At 48.2% G+C, this 22,062-nt stretch overlaps 11 protein-coding genes across 11 annotated transcripts; 7 read left to right on the top strand and 4 right to left on the bottom strand.

Annotated features, from left to right (window-relative positions):
* Positions 1 to 658: 658 nt before the first annotated feature.
* On the top strand, positions 659 to 1,239 carry N7533_003704 (sugar transporter; the record flags this gene model as incomplete). Its single annotated transcript, XM_057100354.1, has 2 exons — positions 659 to 850; positions 904 to 1,239. Coding segments are annotated over 2 exons (528 nt in total), but the record flags the coding sequence as incomplete, so codon positions are not given.
* A 1,077-nt stretch (positions 1,240 to 2,316) lies between these two features.
* On the top strand, positions 2,317 to 2,724 carry N7533_003703 (PaaI family thioesterase; the record flags this gene model as incomplete). Its single annotated transcript, XM_057100353.1, has 1 exon — positions 2,317 to 2,724. The coding sequence occupies one exon, from the start codon at positions 2,317 to 2,319 to the stop codon at positions 2,722 to 2,724; it is 408 nt and encodes a 135-aa protein (XP_056963041.1).
* A 2,033-nt stretch (positions 2,725 to 4,757) lies between these two features.
* Positions 4,758 to 6,528, top strand: N7533_003702 (proline permease PrnB; the record flags this gene model as incomplete). The annotated part of the gene is made up of 3 exons (XM_057100352.1): positions 4,758 to 4,941; positions 4,990 to 5,127; positions 5,216 to 6,528. The coding sequence occupies 3 exons, from the start codon at positions 4,758 to 4,760 to the stop codon at positions 6,526 to 6,528; spliced, it is 1,635 nt and encodes a 544-aa protein (XP_056963040.1).
* Positions 6,529 to 7,118: 590 nt separating this feature from the next.
* Positions 7,119 to 8,359, top strand: N7533_003701 (TauD/TfdA dioxygenase family protein; the record flags this gene model as incomplete). Its single annotated transcript, XM_057100351.1, has 3 exons — positions 7,119 to 7,233; positions 7,287 to 7,866; positions 7,930 to 8,359. The coding sequence occupies 3 exons, from the start codon at positions 7,119 to 7,121 to the stop codon at positions 8,357 to 8,359; spliced, it is 1,125 nt and encodes a 374-aa protein (XP_056963039.1).
* Positions 8,360 to 8,517: 158 nt separating this feature from the next.
* Positions 8,518 to 10,327, bottom strand: N7533_003700 (LipA and NB-ARC domain protein; the record flags this gene model as incomplete). Its single annotated transcript, XM_057100350.1, has 2 exons — positions 8,518 to 9,545; positions 9,634 to 10,327. 2 exons carry the CDS (start codon positions 10,325 to 10,327, stop codon positions 8,518 to 8,520), a joined length of 1,722 nt encoding a protein of 573 aa, XP_056963038.1.
* Positions 10,328 to 10,705: 378 nt separating this feature from the next.
* On the bottom strand, positions 10,706 to 12,137 carry N7533_003699 (class I SAM-dependent methyltransferase; the record flags this gene model as incomplete). Its single annotated transcript, XM_057100349.1, has 7 exons — positions 10,706 to 11,107; positions 11,162 to 11,264; positions 11,331 to 11,474; positions 11,526 to 11,589; positions 11,645 to 11,858; positions 11,913 to 12,029; positions 12,087 to 12,137. 7 exons carry the CDS (start codon positions 12,135 to 12,137, stop codon positions 10,706 to 10,708), a joined length of 1,095 nt encoding a protein of 364 aa, XP_056963037.1.
* A 2,891-nt stretch (positions 12,138 to 15,028) lies between these two features.
* N7533_003698 (uncharacterized protein) lies at positions 15,029 to 15,292 on the top strand (the record flags this gene model as incomplete). Its single annotated transcript, XM_057100348.1, has 1 exon — positions 15,029 to 15,292. The coding sequence occupies one exon, from the start codon at positions 15,029 to 15,031 to the stop codon at positions 15,290 to 15,292; it is 264 nt and encodes an 87-aa protein (XP_056963036.1).
* A 2,057-nt stretch (positions 15,293 to 17,349) lies between these two features.
* N7533_003697 (FAD-binding oxidoreductase) lies at positions 17,350 to 18,756 on the top strand (the record flags this gene model as incomplete). The annotated part of the gene is made up of 2 exons (XM_057100347.1): positions 17,350 to 17,958; positions 18,013 to 18,756. 2 exons carry the CDS (start codon positions 17,350 to 17,352, stop codon positions 18,754 to 18,756), a joined length of 1,353 nt encoding a protein of 450 aa, XP_056963035.1.
* Positions 18,757 to 19,017: 261 nt separating this feature from the next.
* Positions 19,018 to 19,848, bottom strand: N7533_003696 (A4/G1 family peptidase; the record flags this gene model as incomplete). Its single annotated transcript, XM_057100346.1, has 1 exon — positions 19,018 to 19,848. One exon carries the CDS (start codon positions 19,846 to 19,848, stop codon positions 19,018 to 19,020), a length of 831 nt encoding a protein of 276 aa, XP_056963034.1.
* Positions 19,849 to 20,725: 877 nt separating this feature from the next.
* Positions 20,726 to 21,076, top strand: N7533_003695 (uncharacterized protein; the record flags this gene model as incomplete). Its single annotated transcript, XM_057100345.1, has 1 exon — positions 20,726 to 21,076. The coding sequence occupies one exon, from the start codon at positions 20,726 to 20,728 to the stop codon at positions 21,074 to 21,076; it is 351 nt and encodes a 116-aa protein (XP_056963033.1).
* A 335-nt stretch (positions 21,077 to 21,411) lies between these two features.
* Positions 21,412 to 22,007, bottom strand: N7533_003694 (hemerythrin domain-containing protein; the record flags this gene model as incomplete). Its single annotated transcript, XM_057100344.1, has 2 exons — positions 21,412 to 21,843; positions 21,900 to 22,007. The coding sequence occupies 2 exons, from the start codon at positions 22,005 to 22,007 to the stop codon at positions 21,412 to 21,414; spliced, it is 540 nt and encodes a 179-aa protein (XP_056963032.1).
* Between the last annotated feature and the right edge of the window lie 55 nt (positions 22,008 to 22,062).

Raw genomic sequence — 22,062 nt, 5'->3', positions numbered from 1 at the left:
AATTACATATACTCTAGTAGTAAATCTATTCCCAAGATGATCGGATATTGTTGACCTCTTGAATCTATTTGCCGACCTCGACTAGGTAGAGTAACATGAATTATCATACTGATGTGCCGTCACTATTATATTGTAGTTTTCTTCTTTCAATAATCTCCCTCGGCAATGCCATCCGGTCTTCAAAATGGTTCCAGTTCCAATCTCTATAACATAAAGATCTCTCAAATCCGGCCCACCCCATGTCAAGTTCGTTGTGCTAGCCCCAGCCGGACTTTTTATTATAGTCCGCAACTCGCCAGTACTTCTGTGAACAAAGACCCGCCCAAGCGAAGAATGAGCAACCAGAATATTGCCCTCTTCATCACATGCCATCCCATCTGGCCCACACCAATACCATAATAGCTCGAGAATCGGCCAACCCTCTGGAGCGAGCCATCAGGCATCAATGGTACATACCACACCGCATTATCTCTAGTCATCGCAACAAACAGCGCAGTTTTATCATGGCTGACCAAAAGTCCGTTCGGCGACGGTCCATTGGTAAAAACCAGTTCCAGACGCCCATCAGACAGGACCACTAAGTCATTGGGACCCTTAAGGCGTTCAACTTGATAACGAGCTGCGAGGGTTTTCAGGTCTCTAGTGATGGGATCCAGCTAAAGAAGCCCTTGCTCGACTGAACGGCGTTAGCTCCAACAACAGAAACGTCGAATTCGAAATCTCTCGGATACAAAATGCCATAGAATCCACTCCATCATCATCATCTAAGGTTATATTTAGAAGCAGCAGTGACTGTCGTCTTGGGTACCGTTTCATGTTGTGCATTGTGATTCAGACGCTTCAGCAGCTTGTCGGTGGCAGTCTAATCTCGATTTACACTTTGAGAATAATTTGCATTTTCAGGGTAATATTCCCGAAATAGTCGCTACATCCTCCTTGGCTTGGAAATTTTTGTGTTTTTTCGTGACATTTGCAGTCGTGGACCGTCTTGGGCGACGTTCTCTCTTTGTGGTCAGCGGCTCCGGAATGTGCCTCTGCATGGTTGTGATGGCTGTCACGAGCAGTCTTTCGGCCTCTAATCAGATCTCATCAATTGTTTCAGCGGTGACGATTTTTGTTTTCAACTTCTTCTTTCCTATAGGGTTTCTTGGGGGCAATTTTCTATACTGCGCTGAAGTTGCCCCAATTTGTCTTCGGGTTGCAATGTCTTCAATTTACACGGCCAACCATTGGCTCTAGAATTTTATTATCGCAATGATCAGCCCGGTGGCATTGTCCAGTATCGGCTGGAAATACTACCTTTTGTTTGTTTCCATATGCGCCTGTGTTCCTGCAGTTGTCCTTCCTTTTTATCCTGAGACAATGGGCCACAACCTTGAAGCCATTGATCAAGTGTTTCCTGAAGCCCCTTCTATATGGGAGATTGTTCCTATGGCTAGCAAAGTTCCTCAAGGGGACGTTGTGGAAGTCGGCCCAATCAGTGAGAAGAGAAACACAGACGAAATTGTAGAGCATAAAGAGCATGTGTGATCTTCCAGAGCAAAGTTTTAGGGAAACACCTAGGCAGTGACTGCCGAGATGCCCGACTCTGTACTACTTGTACTAGTAGTGCCCAAGTGTATTTAATATTTTTGTGTCGATATATCTAGGTATATACTAGTAGCCCTGGAGTCCAACATACTACTGCTAGTGACAAAGGGTCACGCATCTGGGCAATTTGACGGTATGTTATATTGGATATGAAAATTTATTTAGCCTCATATCTAGGTAGGGTGGCGTACCCTCTCGCACTTCCTAGGCAAACTGGTCTCTTTGATGATCCATCCTTGCTGAAAAAGGTGCCTCAGGCATGTAAGTCAAGATCGCTTTCAAGTTCCCCTTTCTGCCTCGCCGCTCTCTCCCAGATCTCTTGTCAGCTCGCATAATTTCACCGCTTTCATGATTCTGTCTCGGTTAATGTCGAGTTTTGTTGAACTTCCTGAGCCCCTCCAAGCGGCAAATGCCCGCAGAGCATCATATTTGCCGTATCGGGTTCGGATAGTCACCGATTATGGCGGAGCGGAACCGCTCCGTCTCCGCATCCCGCCCGCATCACCCGTGAAATAGAGCCCACAACGAGAAATCAATCCCTCGGGATTTTTGCTTCTAAAGGGAAATTCAGTAACCCAAAATCCTGTTCACATTCTCTAAGATTTACCGCCTTGATTATTCGATAAGCCATTCTCGCGTTTTCTACCTGTCAGATACGCAGCTTTCGCATCACCTACTCTGCAACCATAGTGACCTTCACTATGGAAGACACCCTTTTCTCATGTGATGGCAGTTTGGGAGCGCCAGCGCAGCAGCAGTCCCATCTACTCACTTCTCCTCGAGTCAATAGAAATATACCATGCTGAACATGGAATTATTCACGCCACATTACCGATACGAGCGCTTCATGTCAACTCCAAGGGCACTCTGCACGGCACATTGTCTGCATGTGTTGTAGACTGGGCCGCTGGAATGGCGATCGCATCAACAGGACACCAAGTTACTGGCGTTAGTACGGACCTATCGGTCAGCTATCTTTCTACAGCGAAACTGGGCGACACATTGGAAATTCAGGGGAAGATTGGGAAGATCGGGAAAACCCTGGCATTCACCACAATCACTATCGGCAAGCGAGTTGAAGAAGGCATAGTGAACGTTGTGCAAGGTTCACATACTAAGTACATAAGACAATAATGTGCATGATTGAAAGGAGAGAAAAAATGGTCTACGGCATGTCCCGCCTTTCTAGCTATCTCGCTTTCATTCATCATCACCTCCATGCCGTCTTCATTTTCTCCATCTTCATCTCACACAGTACCTCCTTCTGTATTTTATTCATACTGCTGCTCATGAATCCTTCAGCATGGTATTTGTAAGGGCACTATTTCCGTTGAGGCTTGAAGCCTTGCATCATCAGGCATCCAAGATCTTCCCAGTCGTCCTCTCTCTCCTAAAGTTCAGGTCATAACATAAATGCATCAATTCTCATTGTCTCGAGCTTTCGTCAATTCCCTTTTACAGAATGGAGAAATATTATCGCCCAATTGATTTTATGCATTGATCTGTTTGAGTTTTTTTCCAATCTCATCTTAGAGGGAAGCTAAAGGAGGTATGCCATCTGTCCCACAGTGTGCGAGGCTTGCTGGGGAGTAGCTGGTCGCCAGGACCCACGACAAGGAGACAGACTTTTGCATAAGATAATTGCAGAGCCTCAATACTAGAAACGCTTAGTTTTTCTCACCAATGAAGAAGCGAATTCAAATTCAGCATTGAACTAGAGATTCCTGTGCCAAATTGAAGACGCTTCTTTTGAAAACAAATTTGGTTTCTATTAAAATATCAAGAAGTTATGCACAACCTTAGAAAGATGTGGTTTTTCGGTCCACTATAGACCCGCTGCTCTCTTTTCAACCAAGCACGACTGCTGAGCGAAGTCCACTGGTTGGGATGCGGGAAGAGGTGTTCTTTCAATGAGGCATCACGACCGCCATATTCTTTTCATTTAGCAGGTCATATTTTTATTTCTACCAGAACTATAGAGGTAGTGATTTTTGAGCTCCCCAGCACCAGGAGAATATTGACTCGGGTTGTATTTGAAAATAAAATATCCGGACCCTGAGGCTCTTTCAGAATCACCAGATACCTAGGTATTTCATCAGCAGCGTGTCATCTAACCCCTTTCGATTAAGTGAACTATAGGCATGTGGAATATTTCGGTCTCCAAAGGAAATGGCGAGTCGGCTGGCATACAACACGAGTCAGTTGGTAGAATACTTTAAACATGTGCGACGGGTAATTTACCAGCTCGTGTGCCCAGTGATTCGAATTTTCGTTGGACAATGCAGGGATCTTGATTTTCCTTGGTCCATGATTGCGGCTAACCCCTCATTCGTGCTAGACAGGCTCTGATGTATTCCGTCTGGGCAGCGCCTCGGCCTCGTGTCACTGATGAAATTAACTTATCATTGGCAGAGGCTCATTGTCGGGCATGTCCTATTCCGTTTTTGCCCTAGCGTCAGTTTATCAAGCCGCCACCACCACCAAATGCTGCCGTCGCTTCGATCCCTGCATCCTTCCTGAATGCTGATAAGACAAAGGAAATTCTTAGAAGCCGTCGCTTGCGCGCTCGCTTACCCAGTCCTTTCAATACACCGTGTGTCGCATCTTTGCCGGTCCGGCCACCGGTCCGGTCGTGAGGCTATTGTTGTGGCATATTTGGCTCGAAGCGCAAAGTAACCAGTCTCGACGTCTCAGAGCTCTAAATTGACGTGCGCCATTCCGGTCCACCGGAGAGCTGCCGGTGTGGCTGCCCAGCTTGGCAATTTTTGTTTGGAACGAGGGAAGAGATTGTACTTTTTCTTCGTCTGATTTTTCGCGAGTTTGCATTAATCGCGTTAATGGTTAGGAATTCACTGAGAAAAACGAGAAATGGGCCCCATGCTCTCTCGTTAGTTGCTAGCTAGAATGTAATTGCGGCTGGGCCTCTTGTCGCTCCTCTGGAACAGCCTATCAGGGCTTTCAACTGAATACGGAAGAACAAAACATAATGAGCATATGTTTTCCCCGGACTCCTTAGCGTCTTTGGCCGTGGTTAGCTTATCATAGGCCCCTCGCAGCTTGGCTTGGTGCACGGGATGCCGGGGCTGGAATGAAACGTTTATTTAAGAACGTTCGTATCCCCACCCTGAATATCTGCTCAGCAAGTATTTACTCGTGCAGGCAACAAAATGTCGAATATCGAAACGGCCCCGCCGACCAAGGGCTATAATGAACAGCCGATGACTGAAAAAGGAAGTGCAGTGCGCAATCTAGTCCAGGAAAACCTTCTGGATGAACGCTACGCGACAACTCAGCGTGGTCTAAAGAACCGCCATGTGCAACTGATGGCCTTGGGTGGAACGATCGGGACAGGTAAAGCCAATCGAGTTACCAGTAACGTAATGTGCTAACCATTCAAAGGTCTTTTTGTGTCATCGGGGCAATCTTTGGCGATCGGCGGTCCTGCTTCCCTTCTGCTCGGATATCTTTTTATCTCGGCTATGGTCTATGGCCTTGTAACTGCCATCGCCGAGATCGGTGCTTATCTTCCTGTACATGGTATGTCAGCATTAGGACCAAGAAACTCTAGACCCTGTCGATTCCATGTCGATCTTTCTTTCACTGGTGGCTTCTAATACTTCTAGAGGTGCCACAATGAGCTTCAACGGGTTCAGATACGTCAGTAGGAGCCTCGGATTTGCCATGGGCTACCTATACTGGTACTCGCTAGGTATCTTAGTCCCATACGAGATTACTGCAGCTGGTCTGGTCATCGGCTTTTGGGATACAAATGGTACTGTCAACATCGCTGTCTGGATTACCATAATGATGGTTGTGATCATCGCATTGAATTTCCTGCCGGTCAGGTTCTACGGGGAGACCGAATTCTGGTTTGCCGGAATAAAAATCATCACTCTCATCGGATTGCTCTTCTTGTCCTTTATTTTATTCTGGGGCGGTGGCCCTTCTCACGATCGTCTAGGTTTCAGGTACTGGAAGGATCCAGGGTCGTTCAACACATACATTGTGGATGGAAACGCTGGCCGCTTCGTCGGTCTACTGAAATGCACCGTCTCCAGTGCAATTGCCTTCATCTTCGCACCTGAGTTGATAATTATCAGCGGCGGTGAAATGGAATCCCCTCGTCGCAATGTTCCACGCGCTGCACGACGCTACATCTACCGACTGGTCTTCTTCTACATCTTCAGCGTGCTCGCCATCGGTGTTATTTGCCCGTCTAATGCGGCACGACTGACGAAAGGGGATGGCACGGTCAATTCGTCGCCCTTTGTGGTGGGAATAAAAAACGCCGGTATTCCTGTTCTGGACCATATCGTGAATGCAGCAGTCCTGACTTCCGCCTGGTCAGCTGGGAACTCATTTCTGTACATGTCCTCTCGTTCTTTGTACTCTCTAGCCATGTCAGGAAATGCGCCCAGCATCTTCAAATCCTGCAATCGATGGGGAGTGCCATACTATTCCGTCGCCGTATCGGCCTGCTTCTCATGCTTGGCTTACCTATCGGTTGGAAATTCGAGTTCTATCGTATTCAACTGGTTTGTCAACTTTACTAACACCTCCGGCTTCATCTCTTGGATTTGTTGTGTGATTGTCTATTTCCGTTTTCGGAAGGCAGTAAAAGCACAAGGAATCGAACAGCCTTACAAGTCTAAAATTCAGCCTTACGGAGCCGTCTTTGGTCTTGCAGGTGCAACTGTTATGGCGTTAATCAATGGTTTCACTGTCTTCTTCCCCTCCGAGTGGTCTGTTAGCAATTTCTTTACCGCCTATATCGGGATTCCAGCGTTCTTGATACTCTATTTCGGCCACCGAGCCTTATTCTGGAGCGATCCATGGGCATGGAGACCAGAAGAGGTTGATATGCATACTGGACTTGAGGAAATTATATCTGCCGAGGGACCGGAGAGGGCCCGTGACCCCTGGTGGAAATTGTGGTGAAGAGCGGTGGTTCAAGTTGTTTAGGCTAGTAAGGGGGCCGGCGTTGAAGTATAACCCCAAAGAAATTTGAAAGTTGATTAAGTTCCTGCCTAGGCACCGATCCGTACACCTAGTACTAGTATTAGTTAACTAGTAACTACGTAGTCCGTACTTGATTAGATGTGCCTACCTCGGTCTGCATAATTCCAAGGTTCCTTTGAAATCCGAATGAGATGTACCTCAAAATGGGTAGATGAATACACCTAGGTATGCTAGTAGACGTTCATTACGATATCGTAGATTCGACCCAGTATCGGCTATCCCTATGGTCTTTCTTTCTCTTCGTGGAGTTCGATGCGCAGATCTTATCAAAGAAACCCGCACTCACCCGCACGCGTCCGCACTTGATAATCAACACAAGTGACCAGGCTACCGATTGCTTGCCGATGAGACTTGCCTATAAATTCGGCATGCACCGCAGACCGTGTCTTTCTCGGCTTCTGCATCCCGGATCTTTCGGAAGATCATATACTGCACGCTCGGACTCAAACTATAAACTAAACTTCCTCCCAGTTGGGCTATCCGTGCCGAAACTCGCTCGCCGAACATTCATGTCCGCTACTATGACCGTCACATTGCCGACCGTCCGGCCGTTACAGCCACCGAAAGGCTCCGACCTTGATTTTGGCGCCCAAATTGATGGAATTGATTTGGAAAACTTGACCGGTTTGTGTAATCGCCGGACATATGCCCCAGTTCCAATCGCTGATACGTTCTAGATGCGCAATTCGCCTCGGTCCGCAAAGCGCTATACAACTACCACGTTGTAGTCTTCAAGAACCAGCACAAGTTATCTCCAAAGGCACAATATGAACTCACCAGAAGATTTGATCCGGCCTCGGAAAACTACGGACACGGAAAAACAATCGACGCGAAACGCTCCATCCTGCATCCAGATCTCAAGACTGTCCCGCACCAGCCCCAGGTCCAGGTGATCGGCAACGGCTTTGTGCCTTCATACGAAGGACTAAAGGATGTGCAATTAAGACACCCCCATCATCGAACCTTCCACAAAGATCATATCCCAGACGAGCAAGACTACGACTTTACCCGCTTCTATCGGTGGCATATCGATGCTGCCCTATACGATCTTTACCCCCCACAAGTGACGACACTTTTGGCTGTCAATGTTCCCAAGGGCCGTCGTCAGACACTGCTTTACGATGATGGAAGCGGTGAAAAAATGGATGTTCCTCTTGGGACAACAGCATTTGTGAGCGGGCAGCGAATGTACGAACTGCTCTCTCCAGAGGACCAGGAGTTTGTCCGCACAAGCAAGATCGAATACGCACCTCATCCGTAAGTTCATGTCTCATCCGCGCTCCTTTCAAGGATCTTTGCCAGCTGACATAAAGCCAACAGGTATATCTGGATGAGTCCTGCTCGCTCTCGCTCCACTGGACTAGGCATGCACTCCGAATGTCTCGAATTACCAGATTCAGAGCTACCAGCAATCGATCCATCAAAAATCATGGTTTTCCCCATGTGCTGGAAGAATCCAGAGACAGGAAAGCTCGCATTACAGATCCATCCATCTGCAGTGCGCAAGATCCATCTCAAGGACGGAACGGTGCTCGATGACTTAGAGAAAGTGCGCGAGATCGTCTATAATTTGCAGCGCCCGGCAATCAGTCCTCAATATGTGTACTTACATGACTGGGAGGATGGCGATCTTGTTTTGTTTAACAATCGTGGTGTACTGCATTCCGTGGTTGGAGCCTTCAAGCCAGATGAGGTGCGCCTGTTTCGACAATGCAACTTGGCCGCGTCAGAGCCGCCGATCGGGCCTTGAGAATGCTGTGGTTGCATGATCTTAGTAAGCGTTAGTTAGAACAAATGAATGATAATAAAAGTGTAAATAGTACTATACATCTGTTAATTAGTAAGAATATTAGAGCCCAGTACCTGCCCTGGTAGGCGCATAAAAATACACGACGTTGATGCTCAAAATTATCGAACAATCCAAAATCCATTGACAGCCACTTGTCTCTCCCGCCATTCATCGGTCGCTGAACGAACCCCAAGTTTATGCAAAGGCACTTGATCGACCCATTTCTGCCCTTTAGCTCGCATAGTTGTGTATCCTTCCATGGTTCGATCAACCCAGTTCGATTGTTGCTTCTGGATCTCGAGTGCACTGAGTGTTTCAGGTGACCAACCCGGATACGTCAGGGTATTATGCACTATATCAGCATCATATGCATCGGCTAGGATGGCTGCTTCTCCAGCCGCAGCCTGTGCGTCTGCAAGTTCTTGACTGGTGCTGCCCCTGGGATGCGGAACCTCGACACGGAGGAACCCCAACACCCTAATTTGAACCTTGCTTGTCTGTAGTGGTACTTCGTCCAATAGACGCAATGTCACAACATGTTTCGAAATTTGTGAGATATTGATGCGAGCAGCGTGAAGTGGATCCAAAGTTCGAACGGCCAAAATCATGGGGGACCAAGAACTTGATGAGGGATGTTTCTCACTACTTGCTTCGAACCTTGCCCAGCCAAAAAAATACCCACGAAGCTGCTCAGTTACCCAGTCGGGAGTGTTTGTGACGATCAGCTTTGGAGTATCTGTGGGACTATTGAAAGGTAAGGAGTTGTCAAGTTGGCTTCGAGCTTTAAAGGTCATTGGGAATGGTGCCTGTGGACCATCCCCTACGGGGGGTTGATATGCGACTGGGGAAACACTTTCATCGACGGCGACAGCTTGACCAGGGCCAGCAGAAGAGTTGAACAGTCCCGCGACGCGTGTTTCAACGCCACTTGCGGTATATGCCTTTTGTACTGCGGCCTGTTTGATCCAGGTCGGGCGATACCGATCGACTCTGGTAGCAAGCGCCGCAGAAGCGGGGGCAGCTGCAGTTCTTGCGGCGGTTTTTGCATATAAACCGACCACCATTGCGCCAACTTCAAGGGGCATTGTACTAAGGCTAGCACCGCGAATAGAGTGAGGGCTGGCCGAGGTCGAAAGAACACGAAAGACTGGACTATTACCCAGTAGCTTTTTCTTGGACCCCTGACAGAGTACCAGCTGGAAGTAACCATCACCGGCTTCGGCTGGGATGCGCACGACAGCGGTCTCGCGCAAATAATGCGTATCCCGGGGACGTGGGGGGGGCCTTCTTGCGAAACTTCTTGATATCGCGCTGCCAAGCCCGTTCATCATCCGGGTTCACCTGGTCGGCTCGTACTGGCATGCCCGGTGTGACATCAAGCCAACTGTCGTTTAATCGAAATAAGGCTTTAGTTCGCATTCCAGTTGTTCCGGACCAGCCTCTACTCTGCAACCAAAGAGTCCGATCGACCGGCAAGTGGCTGTCGGAGAAGATAGACACCGCGACCGACGTGGCATTTCCGCGATAGAAGACGATTGGGAATCCATGGCGCAATAAGGTGTAATGCTTGTTTGACTCTGCCGGGTGACTGATCAAGCCTCCGAGAAAGTGCCGAGCTTCTCCATACGCCTTTTGAATCGGGGTTGGTAGCGGTGGCGGTGGCGGTGGCGGTGTTTGTGATGTTAAGGAGGTCGATGATGATGTCGCACCAGCTGTTCGGGGCCTTTGGGGTGTAGCAGGGCAGTCTGTGTGTGCCGGACCGAATAGATCATTGTATGACGGAGGTCTGGATAATGAACGTGGCAGTGCTAGCGAGCTTGTGTTGGGAGATGGGAGATCGACAGTCGCCCGCAAGTTGGGGTTGGAGACGGGCTTGCGCTTGATGCGAAAGGCATCGGGGGGTTCAGGGCGTAAAGTCAGGGATTCCATGTTTCCATCGTTTAATAATATGTACTGTTATACAGCATTTTCTCGTTGGGAGAGAAGTAGTGATGATGAAAAGGGGGGGGAAATCAAGAAAAAGAAACGTGAAGGTTGAGAAAGAAAGGGAGCGGATGTTGGCCTCAGGCTCCACAATATCAAGTAACAATCTTGGCAAACAGTCTTCAAAAGATGAACAGGTTTGAATAAAAAGATGACTCTACTATTTGTGCCGTGATCCTTTCTTAAAATTCAAGGTTGCTCTTGTATTGGTATCATGTCTACGGTCATAATTCATTATCACTGCCTTATATCTTTGAAGGTTCCCTGCCCACATAATTAATTGGTGCAAGGTTTTATGCTGGCTTTTGTCCTAATGCAAATCCCCTATTTCAGTTCCAAGGTTAGCTTTAATTTGACAATAATGGCTGAACCAGTCAGTGCACAATGATATGGAAGGGTCACATACATTCGAGAATAAAGATGGATCTTATTCTGTCGAAGCTCTGCTCTCACCCGAGCCAGCAGTACTTGCACTTCGGCAGATGTCCAATTCCCAAACCGTGTGAATAGAGCAAGCGAATAACTCTCCACGGCGCCATCGACAAACTGAGCCCGGAAATATCGTCCTATCTCTTTCAATTTCGGATCCTTTGCCCAACTCCCCACCGGAACTCGGAATTCTGAAAACTCGACATTCTCGAATCCGGCTTCTGAGACTAGTTCTTTCAGACACGTTGACAAATCCCAAAGTCTGCCCTGGACTCCGGTTATTCGGTGGTATTCGGTCTTTTCTAGAATGAGCATTTATCCCTGGGGTCCGAGGAAAAGTGATGAATTTACCTGCCAGGTCCGTAGATCACTGTCTTTTGGCCAACTGTCATCGTCACATTCTAGATGCGGATAGCATTCGGCCACTTCAATTCGACCTCCAGGTTTGAGATGACTGAAATCCGGTAAGTAAAGATCGGTCCCGATTAGACTCGCTGGTCTTCACTCTTTGTGAACATACTCGTAGCAGCGGCGCAGGAACGCAGGCCAGTCATCGAGGCAACCCGCCAGGCATCGAATATGGATCAAATCAAATGATCCCTCAGCAAAGCTCCAATCCGATTGGTTTATATCTTCGATAACGAAACGAACGTTTGGCGGAACCCTGTAATATTTTCAGCATCAATCTCACTGGAAGAACGTAGATTGTATTTACCATCCGGGCTGAATCGGTGACAGGTCCACACCAATAACCTCTGCTCCTGGGAATTGGTCTCCAGCTGTCACTCATCGTAAGCCATCTAAGATTCAAAGGCTGGAGCGGGCGAAACAAACCCTCGATGGCCCAAATTCCTGTCCCTGTGCCAATGTCGAGAATCCTTTGTGGATGTTCGAGCTGCGTTTGACACAAGTCACCCCCGTGGACAAGGCGGAAAATATGATGCAGAACATCCAATCTATCTGTTTTTGGCGTTCGTATCAGTCGGTCTGACCAGCTCAGCAAGTCGGGGTTGATCATACCTTGTTCTCGCTCATCATTGGGGAGGATCTATCTTGTCAGCTGGTCCAGACGAAACTCGACGCGGGGCGAGGGCACCCATACATAAGACCCCGATCGATAAGCGTGATAGGTGCGCCCATTCTCGTAGACATAGGAATAAATGGACTCCGTCAAAGACGTCAAGTCACTGCGTATGCTGTCGTAGTCGCTAGATGAAGTCTAATACACGTGTCAGTTGTTGGGCCGCCATGGAATTTCGAACTGATTTTGACTGACGCTAACATCTGTATCGACCTGAATATCTTCAATATCTGCAATATTCGCCATGGTATCAAGAGAGCAACCGTATCACCAGCATAGGAGCTCTAAGGGCTGGAAACGCCGAAGCTAACGAAAGTGGGGGAAAATCAGCTAGAAGAAGGAAAAGTTGGTCTCGGCGGAGAGCCACCTGCACCGTTTTTCAAGGTTAAGCCAGCGCACAAGGGAAATGTACGCGATTCCGGCCCAGACTGTCGGGAATCTAGCTCATGCGAATAGTGTTGTTTCGAAGTTAAAGCATTCCCATCTCCACCAGGTTCAACCAGTGTGTCGGGACAAGCCCCGGGATGGGAATGACGGGCCCCTAAATTAAAGTCATGCGGCAACAGGGATGTGCACGGAGTCCTCCGTACTGATCATAGATTTTCCGCTTGATTCTTCCAATACGAACCATTTCGGCTGAGTCAATGGGCCCATGAAACGACCAGGATCTACAGTTGTGATCTACAGCCCACTTCCAGGAAATTTACACTTATGTATGTATGTACTCCATCGTTAGTCCACTCCCATTCCCCACGGCTTGTATGTACTAATTTAGCCCATAGAAAATTCCGGAACCCCCCCACTCCACTCTAGAAATATGCGACTGTCAAAATTGGGAGTTTAATCGAAGGTTTGGACACGAAAGGGGCGGTCTGCGTCCCTTTTTGGGCCGAATGGCAGGCAATTACCCGCCACAGACCCGACACGATGGTGCTGGTGGGGAGACAAAGGAAGGAATACCTAGGCCCTGGGGTACACGCCGAAGCAGACACAAAGCACTAGGCTTATGCAGAAGCAGGACATGTCTTTTCGCGGTCAGCTCTGGGACCGGGATTTGACTCGCGTACCGCGTTACTGGAAGAGGGTCTATCTGCAGGCGATGTATCACCTTGACCCCGTGTTTTCATTTTAGCCTGAGCAACCCGGAGACGCAGAATTTTTCGGGTAGACGGAACCTTTTTTAATCTTTATTTTCAAAACGTGCTCTCGAAACAGACTGCCTCCCAGGTGCAGGTGGATGCTTCGCTCACTGGGCTCTTCTTTGAAGTCCATGTAACGCGGGTGAATTCCAGATCGGCGCTGTTCCAAGCCCACCTAGAACCCCTCTATGTAACCCGAGACGTCGGTAACCAATGCCAGTTGGTGGAACAGGGATGCCAAGTGGAGTGGAATTGTTGAGCAGACGGCCCCATCGGCCCAACTCGCCCAGCCCTCTCGTATGGCGGCCCAAATTTGAGTTTGTCAAGGCTGAGGGGAGAAGGTCAAGGGTTCATGAGAATCAAAGGTGCCATGGGGCATTTCCTGAGGAATCCAGGACTAGAGTGCTCGTTCTCTCCGAACATCAGGTCCTTGCATTTGCCGATCAGAGATAGCGACCGTTGAAGAAGGATTATGGCTCCTTCGTGATTCTGCGGGGCTCCTCCGAGTCGCGCACATCTTACCACGTCAACAAATCTCCTGTGTGATCCGAGAGAAAGGTTCTAGTTTGTCGTCCCCACTTTGAGACAAACCTAGCTTATTATTTCACAAATACATATGTAACGATGTCTTAGAACCGATAGAATTCCCGAGGGATCGGGTCCATCTGCACGTAAGGAAAAGAAATGGAAAAAGAAGGAATAGGACATCGAAAAAGTTCGGTGTCTTTGACAAGGTTACCTGGGCTAATCTAAACTTTCGCATTCCTCCATCCGCCGATCCTTCGATCTCTCAATTGCAGTCCGGGCTAGGTAGTGCATTTACCTGGGCAACAATTTTTGAAACATTTTCGCTCGTTATGATGGATGCAGGCGGCAGATCGGCATAAAACCGATCCTCCCAGCCGCTGCCCGCGGATTTAGGTACATTTCCACTAAGGCGTCAACAGAGGAGGAGCTCACATGCGATCCGAATAGTCTCCGAAGTCGCCCATCTATGTTGATTAATGCAGTCAGTCTCCTCTCAGTCTAAACGACGTGAAGACTGCTAAATGGTCGAATGCTATTCTTCCTTGCTTTCGTGCCGAGAGAGGGAGAGCAATGTTGACTGCATCCTCAATCATCATCATACCACCCTGTCCCATATCCCAGTATAAGAGACATTGGCTACCGGAATATCAGAGTACTAGTGGATGGTGCTATTTGATTAGCCTGTGAGGTGGACTAACTAGACATCGACTCCTACAAATCTGGGTCGATGAAACCGAAAAAAAAAACAAATCAGGTCAATGGGGCCTTTGGTGATGTTTTTGTTCAGAAGGTCGATCACCTGGTCGATAATATTATGGGTTATTTTACCCAAAGTTTGTACAAACTTAGAAAACTGAGTGATTGGCCACGCCGCACGCGCTATCCCTATAATACCCGCAAAAATAACCACTTGCCAACCTACGATGACGTCCTTTACCGAGATCCCACCCGCACGAACTCTTTTTTTGACCTGGTTCTATCCACTCCCCGCAGATACCACTTGAGCTTCTCCCCGAAACCCACACTTGTATTCAATGCTTTGAAGTTCCGCACCGATCTCTACTGAAATGGCATGTTTTTGGCTCTCTGGACGATCGGATTCAGCCAGTCACCCGTTCGTTCACGGTGAAATGTCGTCATCATCATGATGATCATGATGCTTTTCGGCACGTACCTAGTAGGTACTAGTACTACTAGTATGTACAAAACGCAATAAGCCCTGCCAGTGGAGATTCAAGTTGAGATACCTTGGTATATTAACCTAGGTAATATCCCATCCGCCCGACCTTGAACTTGAAGTTGAAGTGAACGCACCTGGCGTATCTAGGTACCAATTCAAACTGTCAACACGAACACTGCCTACCATTACTACTTCAAGTGATCTTTATCAGACAACCTTGGAAGATAATTCAAAACCCCTGGAAGTTAGTACATCGCAGGCGTTCGAAGGTACTGGGAAAGAGCCGAAACATGTCCGACGAATACTATACACCAAGCTGGCGGGCACGCATCGGGAACACCGACGAGGCTGGTGAACGTAGGCAGTGGCAGGATGCACACAATAGCGCTCACAGGCAGAAGATGGACAACTTCTACAATTTGTCGGAAGGCGTACGGGCGCGTGATAGAGGAGAGCGTGAAATGAAAGATACAGTGGAACAGAAAAGAGAATGGGTGGCGGCTCGCCAAGCTGAACGCAGAGAATGGCGTTTAAGTGAATTAACACCAACTTGATCCTTGGCTCTTTAGCAACTAGAATCCGTGCTAATCAGAGGCATTGGTAGCTTGATTTTCCTGAGGGATACTCGCAACTGAAAGCGGATATCCAAGCGGAAACCCGTCGACATGCTTCTGCCGCTCATTATGGCATGATGGCGGCTGGGCGAACACCGAAGATGACGTAGAAGCAGAGAGAGATGCAGAGCATCCAGAAAGCGAACACGAATTCGATGTTCCATTCATCCATTCAACGACTTTGGGGTTATGTCGTGGCGAGTTCCGCCGGGAGAAGAGAAATTGATTAAAGCGTTACTGGAAAGAAAATCAGAGGTATTGACGACCCTATATCTATCTAATGATCAAGCAGTGAGGAAGCTAACAGATGAAATGAAAAGGACTTGGAAGATTACTAGGCAGTCAAAAACGCCAATAAATATGTCTCGAAAGAGCCAAATGATGAATAGTATGGGCTCTCGCTCTCGCACTTAGCTATCGTATGCTGATGTTCCTCAACAGGATGATTTTTTGGCGAGGTCGCTCTTCCATAATTTGGGTTGTTCACTGAGGTCACATTGCCGAGGCGAATCTTCGGTCGAGATAAAACATACATAAAATAATGTGGATATTACTTTGTATTGACTACTAGTATGTTTGCCCCTATTCCAGGTAGATTTGGCTATATTATACATAGATACTCCTGAGGAAACAAATGCTACGCTGCTTAAACCCCTTTAATAATATAAACCATATTACGCACTGAATGTGTTGAACCGGGAGGTTGTGTACTATTAGAGATATTTCATCTTCACGAGATCTTAACTGTCTGTCGGAGCCTCTTTCGTGTGTCAATGATTAAGAGGAATTTGAATTTATGGCCTTTGAAGATTCTCCTAGCCTTCGCGGCCTCGGGAGGTGGAATACTGAGTAGACCCCACATCGCAGAATGTAAGGTCGTTTGTCCGTCCCAGTACTTCGAGGACTGGTGCCTAGGTACCCGTGCCTCAGGCATTCCAGGGCGCGTGCCTGCCATGTTTAGATAGCTTCGTCTCTCTCTCCTCTCTTGATCTCATCACGAGTTCCGTGCCATCTGCTTCCTCCATAGTAGCACCCTCCGACAGAGTTCAAGCAAGAATTCAGTTGCCTAAAGGGTACTCTCGAGCCTTTCTATGAAGTGGCGTATTCGAGGACCTTTCACCCGCATCATCATCAGCCCTTTCGTCCAAGAGAAACCTAACAACCACGAGATAGCCATGGAAAGCAGCAAGATGGAGCGGAATGGTGCTTATGCGACGTAAGCCTAATACCAGCATGGCGTTCCTCCAGGACTTGCACCAGTTTTCATCGGGCAACCAAGCTGCCTGGTGCAAGCGTCGATCACTAGTGTCATCATGGAATATTTACCTTGTAAGTGATTGGCTCCCCGCGATACGCAATACGCAATACGAGATGAGGATGCATGGTCACACATGTGATAGCATCCTTGGTGTTCTGAAAAGAAGAATGAATTAGTCGTGAATTAAGATGATAGTTTGATGATATAACTTGAACGCCATCTAATTTACTGTGTTGAGATTACCGGTGGAAAGTCGGGCGCGTCAAAGGCTGTCACTCTCTTTTTAGAACCACGCACATATTTCAAACCTTGAAGCAGCATCATGGTGCGGTATAATTTAAAGAGGCTTTCTAATTAAATTACTCGGAATTCACTCTAGTAAGCTTGCTATCGAAGTTTCTGGTTCTTGGGGACCTCGACCTGAGCAGTAATCAAGATATTACCACGGCCCAAGCAATGCCAACTTACAATTGGCCATGGTTTCTGAATCTCACCCGCATCGAAAAAGGCCCAAATTTGAAGGTCTGGAAATTTTGCCGTCATCAATAATTGAGCCAATTTGAGCTTCGGGCTGAGGCCAGGAGTCTATTTGAAATGGCTTATTTGGGCGACGATCATGTCAGATAAGGCCCCCACCCCTACAGAAGCATAAATAGCGTTCCCAGCACCTGCAGTAAACATGACCTTCTTGATTTCTTGATTTTTCAAGGAACATAGGGAGTAAGCCACCAGAATCACCATGGACCAACTCATTCACTTCCTATCGGCAAACTCGAATATTCGTCATGCAACTCCAGAGTCTGCGGACTTTGCGGATCTTCGCGAGCAGTTTGTTATTCAGGAAACTAGGACCCCGGGCATAATCGTGCGGCCACGTACTATCGAGGATATTGCTTCCTTGGTAAAAGTTCTGACAATAAACAATCTGCCTTTCAGTGTCAGAGGAGGCGGGCATGACATGTTCGGAAGAACTGTTGTAGAAGATGGTGTCTCAATTGATATGCGTGAGGTCTCTCATATCCATGTCGACAAGGCTTCCCATACTGCGCGGGTTGGTGGTGGGGTGATCATCCTGGATCTACACCGAGAGTTTGATAAGCAGAAGGTGACTACAGCCCACGCAGTGACGCCCACTGTCGGATTCACCGGATGGGCGATTCATGGCGGTTACGGTCTTTTGAGCACTAACTACGGGCTCGGCTCAGATCAGATCGTGGGCGCTCGGGTAGTCGATGGACAAGGCAATATTGTGGACGCCGACGAGACCTTGCTCACGGCCATCCGAGGAGGGGGTGGGTCGGTGGCAGTTATTTACGAGCTAGTCATCAAAGTCTACCCCTCAGAAAAGGTAAGGTGAGATTATCTGCAAATAGCTTTCTTTGGATTCTAAAGGTCAAAACAGATACTGGGGGGGGGGTTCATCGCCTATCAATCGGCAGATTTGGTCGCCACGATACGTCAGTATAACGAGAATTATCGCAAGCTTAAATATGAGAAGATCCCACCTGCCATGGGCTTATATCAAGGCGTGATGGATGGACCGGGAGGAAGGCTATTCACCATTTTTGTACTTTGGTCTTCATCCGATCTCGAAGAAGGCCAAAAGTGGGTTGACCGAGTAGCCGAACTGGCTCCCATTGCCGTCAAAAATGTCGCGCCAACTACAATTCTCGAATTCAGTGAAGTAGTTGCCACTTTGACAGAGAAGAAATCATACGCTACAATTTTCTGCCCTGGATTCTACGACTTGACACCCGAAGTTACCGATGTAATTGGCACTTACGCAAAGAACCGGCCAAACTACCCAGGACCTGCACTTGGCATACACGAACTCCGTGCAGAGGCACCCAGAGAGTTTGCAAATTCAGTCTTCAACGCAAGGGATCCGCATTTCCTCGTCGAGATTCTTGCCTTGGCTGCCTCACCAGAGGCTTTTGAGGAGTTGCGGGAATGGGGCCAGCGATTCTACGATGCCCTCATGAAAACAGATCCAGCCAATGTTTACCCTATTTCGTATATTCCGCTGAATCCAGATGAGAGATTGAATTTCAGGCTCATCTACGGTCGGCGTTATGAGATACTCAAAAAGGCCAAGCAGCAGTATGACCCATCAAATGCTTTCAAGCACTCGGTCGTGCGGCCCTGAAGGCCAATGCCAGCGTTAAGTTGGAGCAATTTGGTTTTCTTTTCAAGCAATCGCCAGATAATATTAAGCTGGAACCTTCCAAGGTTGGAATTAAATATATCCTTTTAATTCCAATGGCTTAAGCCCATTTTCTTCCATTTTGAAAAGACAACTTGAACTCCGTAACACTAATAGCGCAGCTCCAGGACTCTCAACCCCTGAAGAACTTTGGAAAAGAAAAAAACCGCCCGGGCTATATACAATCAGCCGAGAGATTCACATTTACTGATAAGTGACAGTAAACTCAGTATCACTCTCAACCTCGACATGGGCCAGCACCTGTCCATTCTGTTGAATATCCAGAATCGAGCCATCGTTGATGCCATACTCGCTGTCACCAACCTTGGCCTGTGCGCCGGTGAAACTAATTTCACCAAAGTTGGCCAGAGGAACCATAGAGCTACCACTGTTGAAGTCCTCAACAATCCACTCGGCATTTTGTCCCCCGAGAGTGGCAGAGGTAGAAGGAGCCGAGAGAGTCTTGGTCACGCTCTTCCCGGAGGACTTGTTCTCGATAATAGCGACGCCTTCGCTGGGCGAGTTGGACATGACTGTGGCAACGATCACATCGCCGGCAGTGAGGTCGATCTGGAAGTTCTCCGCTGGGTTGGGATACCACTCATACCAAGCGTCGAAGGACTTTTGGTCGCCATTGGAAACGTAGGCATCAATTCCAGTCTGCAGAATAGCCTTGGTATAGGTATCGCCATCAATACCAACCCAGGCCGAAGCAGCTTGAGTGTCTCCAGAGTCATCAGTGGCCGTGGGGTCTGGCACGGTAAAAGTAGCGGAGACGACATTATAAGTGCCGCTAGCAGGAGGCTGCTCGCGAACAATACCAGCCCAGTTCTTGCTGTACTGGATCTTGGCCGAGCTGGAACCTTCTTTAAGAAGGACGCCGTTCACCTCGTCTGGATTATTGATCTTAGGGACTGACTGGCGAGTGAGAACACCACGAGCCTCCAGGCGGGCGGCAAGACCAGAACCTCCAGGCGCCGCGAGGGCATTGCCAGCCAAGATGGCGGTCGTGATAGTTGCGGTAATGAACTTCATAGTGAAAGGCGAGTGAAATGCGAGTGGGTGGTGTCTTCCGAGAGAAAGTTTGAAGAACAAGAAGGAATATGTGACGCGGTAGGCCTACTACTCCCAGGTTATAGGGCTAGTCGGTGGTTCTTATATTTCGTCTCATGAGTTCGCATGCGGCGCGTGAGCCGCATGGGGAATCAAAACTCGTGCTGATGTAGGCTTCGCAAGACTTTGGGGAATTGCCCAAGACCCGCTGAGAGGTGGGGGTGTGGGAATCATGTTGACCAGGGCGAATGCTGACCACACTTGGAAGCACGAGTGATTTGCTGTTCTGGTCTCGAGACTACGCCGCTCTTCTGCCCTCTGTGTCTATATTCTGCTCGGTATGGTTTGTAGTGGGGCAATCAATCATCTGCGATCATCAGACACGAGAATAGGTGAGAATCGGCGTGCGCGTCTGGGTGTAAGATACATTCCAGTCGAGATCTGGTGGTCGCATCTGGTTGACAGCGGCGCCACGACGGATTCGACGAAGATCGCCATCTTTCCGATCTCACTTACGTGGATTTTTCGAGAAATACAATTGAGGTTCTAGGTGCGCTCAAAAGGGAAGAGCGTCCGGATTATTCTTGGTCAATAATATCAAGGTCAGCAGTGCTGATATAGACTTGTTTCCCATGACGACTCTCTATGGGATGGGCTTATAATCAATTGATGTGGGCGTTGTGGACAATCTTCGGTCGAAATTTCGATTTTACTCAGAGGTACCCATTCATTGGACTCTGAAAGCATAGTATGAGGTGGTAGAGATGATTCCTTGTTCTCGAAAAGTCTAGGCAATTTTAATACTATGCGGCTACTTCCAACAGGTTTGAAATCGATAGCCTTTTTTCAAAAAAAAAGTATGACCAGGAAGCTGAGACTGGATCACACGCGATTGACAGGCTACGGCTCGTCATCGAAGCAGAATGAACGGGTGAGCTGCACATTCCTAGTCTGCCCCTTGCATATCAACACCACCGCCACGAACTCTGATTGGGCCACTGTTGACTCGCAGCAAACGAATGCGGCGTACTATGTTGATCGTTTCTTAGCTTGTAAAAGCGGCGTCCTCCAAGTTTTGTTATGCGTCCCGATGCGCGTTGGGAACGCCGCGAACGATCGCCTATGGATTCGGACATCGTGGCACGGCAAGTCAATCGTGCGTGAAGATCGACAGGTGCTTCGATCTTCATTGCAGCGATATAGCCGGTGAATCTGCAATTATGAAGCGTACATATATCAAGTGGTGCTGATCAGGTGTCGATCGGGGGATTGAGGATGGATTCACGGATAATAGCCCTGGAGTCATCAGAAGTTGAACGTAGTGTAGCCAAAATAATGCAAATAGTATCATACTACCCCCTTTAGAGGTATTCAATCTACCGCCTCTATCTCGAGAGGGCAAAGACCCAATGAATTACCTACTAGGTAATAAGACCCAACCCCAAAGTTCAAGTTGAATTTTCATAAACACACGAATTCATTAAGACCGTGACTAGTAGAAGGATGCGAGGGTATATATCCAACGATCGAACAAATTGAAAAGAATCACATAGGAAGGCGGCGCATTTCCTCAACCGACCAATATTGGCGCATATTTTCCGCCTTGAGCGTCTGAACCTCCTCATCAAGATGCTGCCAAAGCACCTTACCAAAGCCCTCCATGAGCCGGCGCACCTCCTCACGGCGCATATCCTCCTCGCCTGAGCGACATTTCTCAAGGTAAGCCTCGAGCTTCTCAAGGCCAGCATGAATCTGTTTATGCTGCTTCAGAAGATCCAATTCCTTCCGGAACTCGGGCATTTTCTTCGCAAGGACTGGGAAGATATGTTGCTCCTCGATGGAATGATGGAAGTCGAGTTGCGAACAGAATTGTAGACCCATCATGATCATCTGGCGGGCTGATAAACCCGCAGGACGCTTGCCTGTGGCATTGCACGCGTCCCAGAGCTGATTCCAAGTCAAACGAAAGTGACTATGCTGTTCTATCATGAGTACTGGTTCCTCGCATGAACGTGGCTAAATGCTGAACTTACAAAACCTTCCATCTGCTCCGATAGACGATTATATGCTCGAAAGTCACTCGCCGAAAGCGGGGGTAGAGACCCGGCGCTTTCCGTGTCAGTCTTCGTTTTGCTACCCATGATAATTGGAGGTCTTGAAGATGCAAAGTATAAACGAGAGAAACTTGAACTTGAA

Source organism: Penicillium manginii, assembly GCF_028828005.1.
Source record: "Penicillium manginii strain IBT 31320 chromosome Unknown utg000003l:1.0-959480.0:1.0-959601.0, whole genome shotgun sequence".
NCBI classification, from domain to species: domain Eukaryota; kingdom Fungi; phylum Ascomycota; class Eurotiomycetes; order Eurotiales; family Aspergillaceae; genus Penicillium; species Penicillium manginii.
This window is presented reverse-complemented; position numbering and strand designations above follow the sequence as displayed.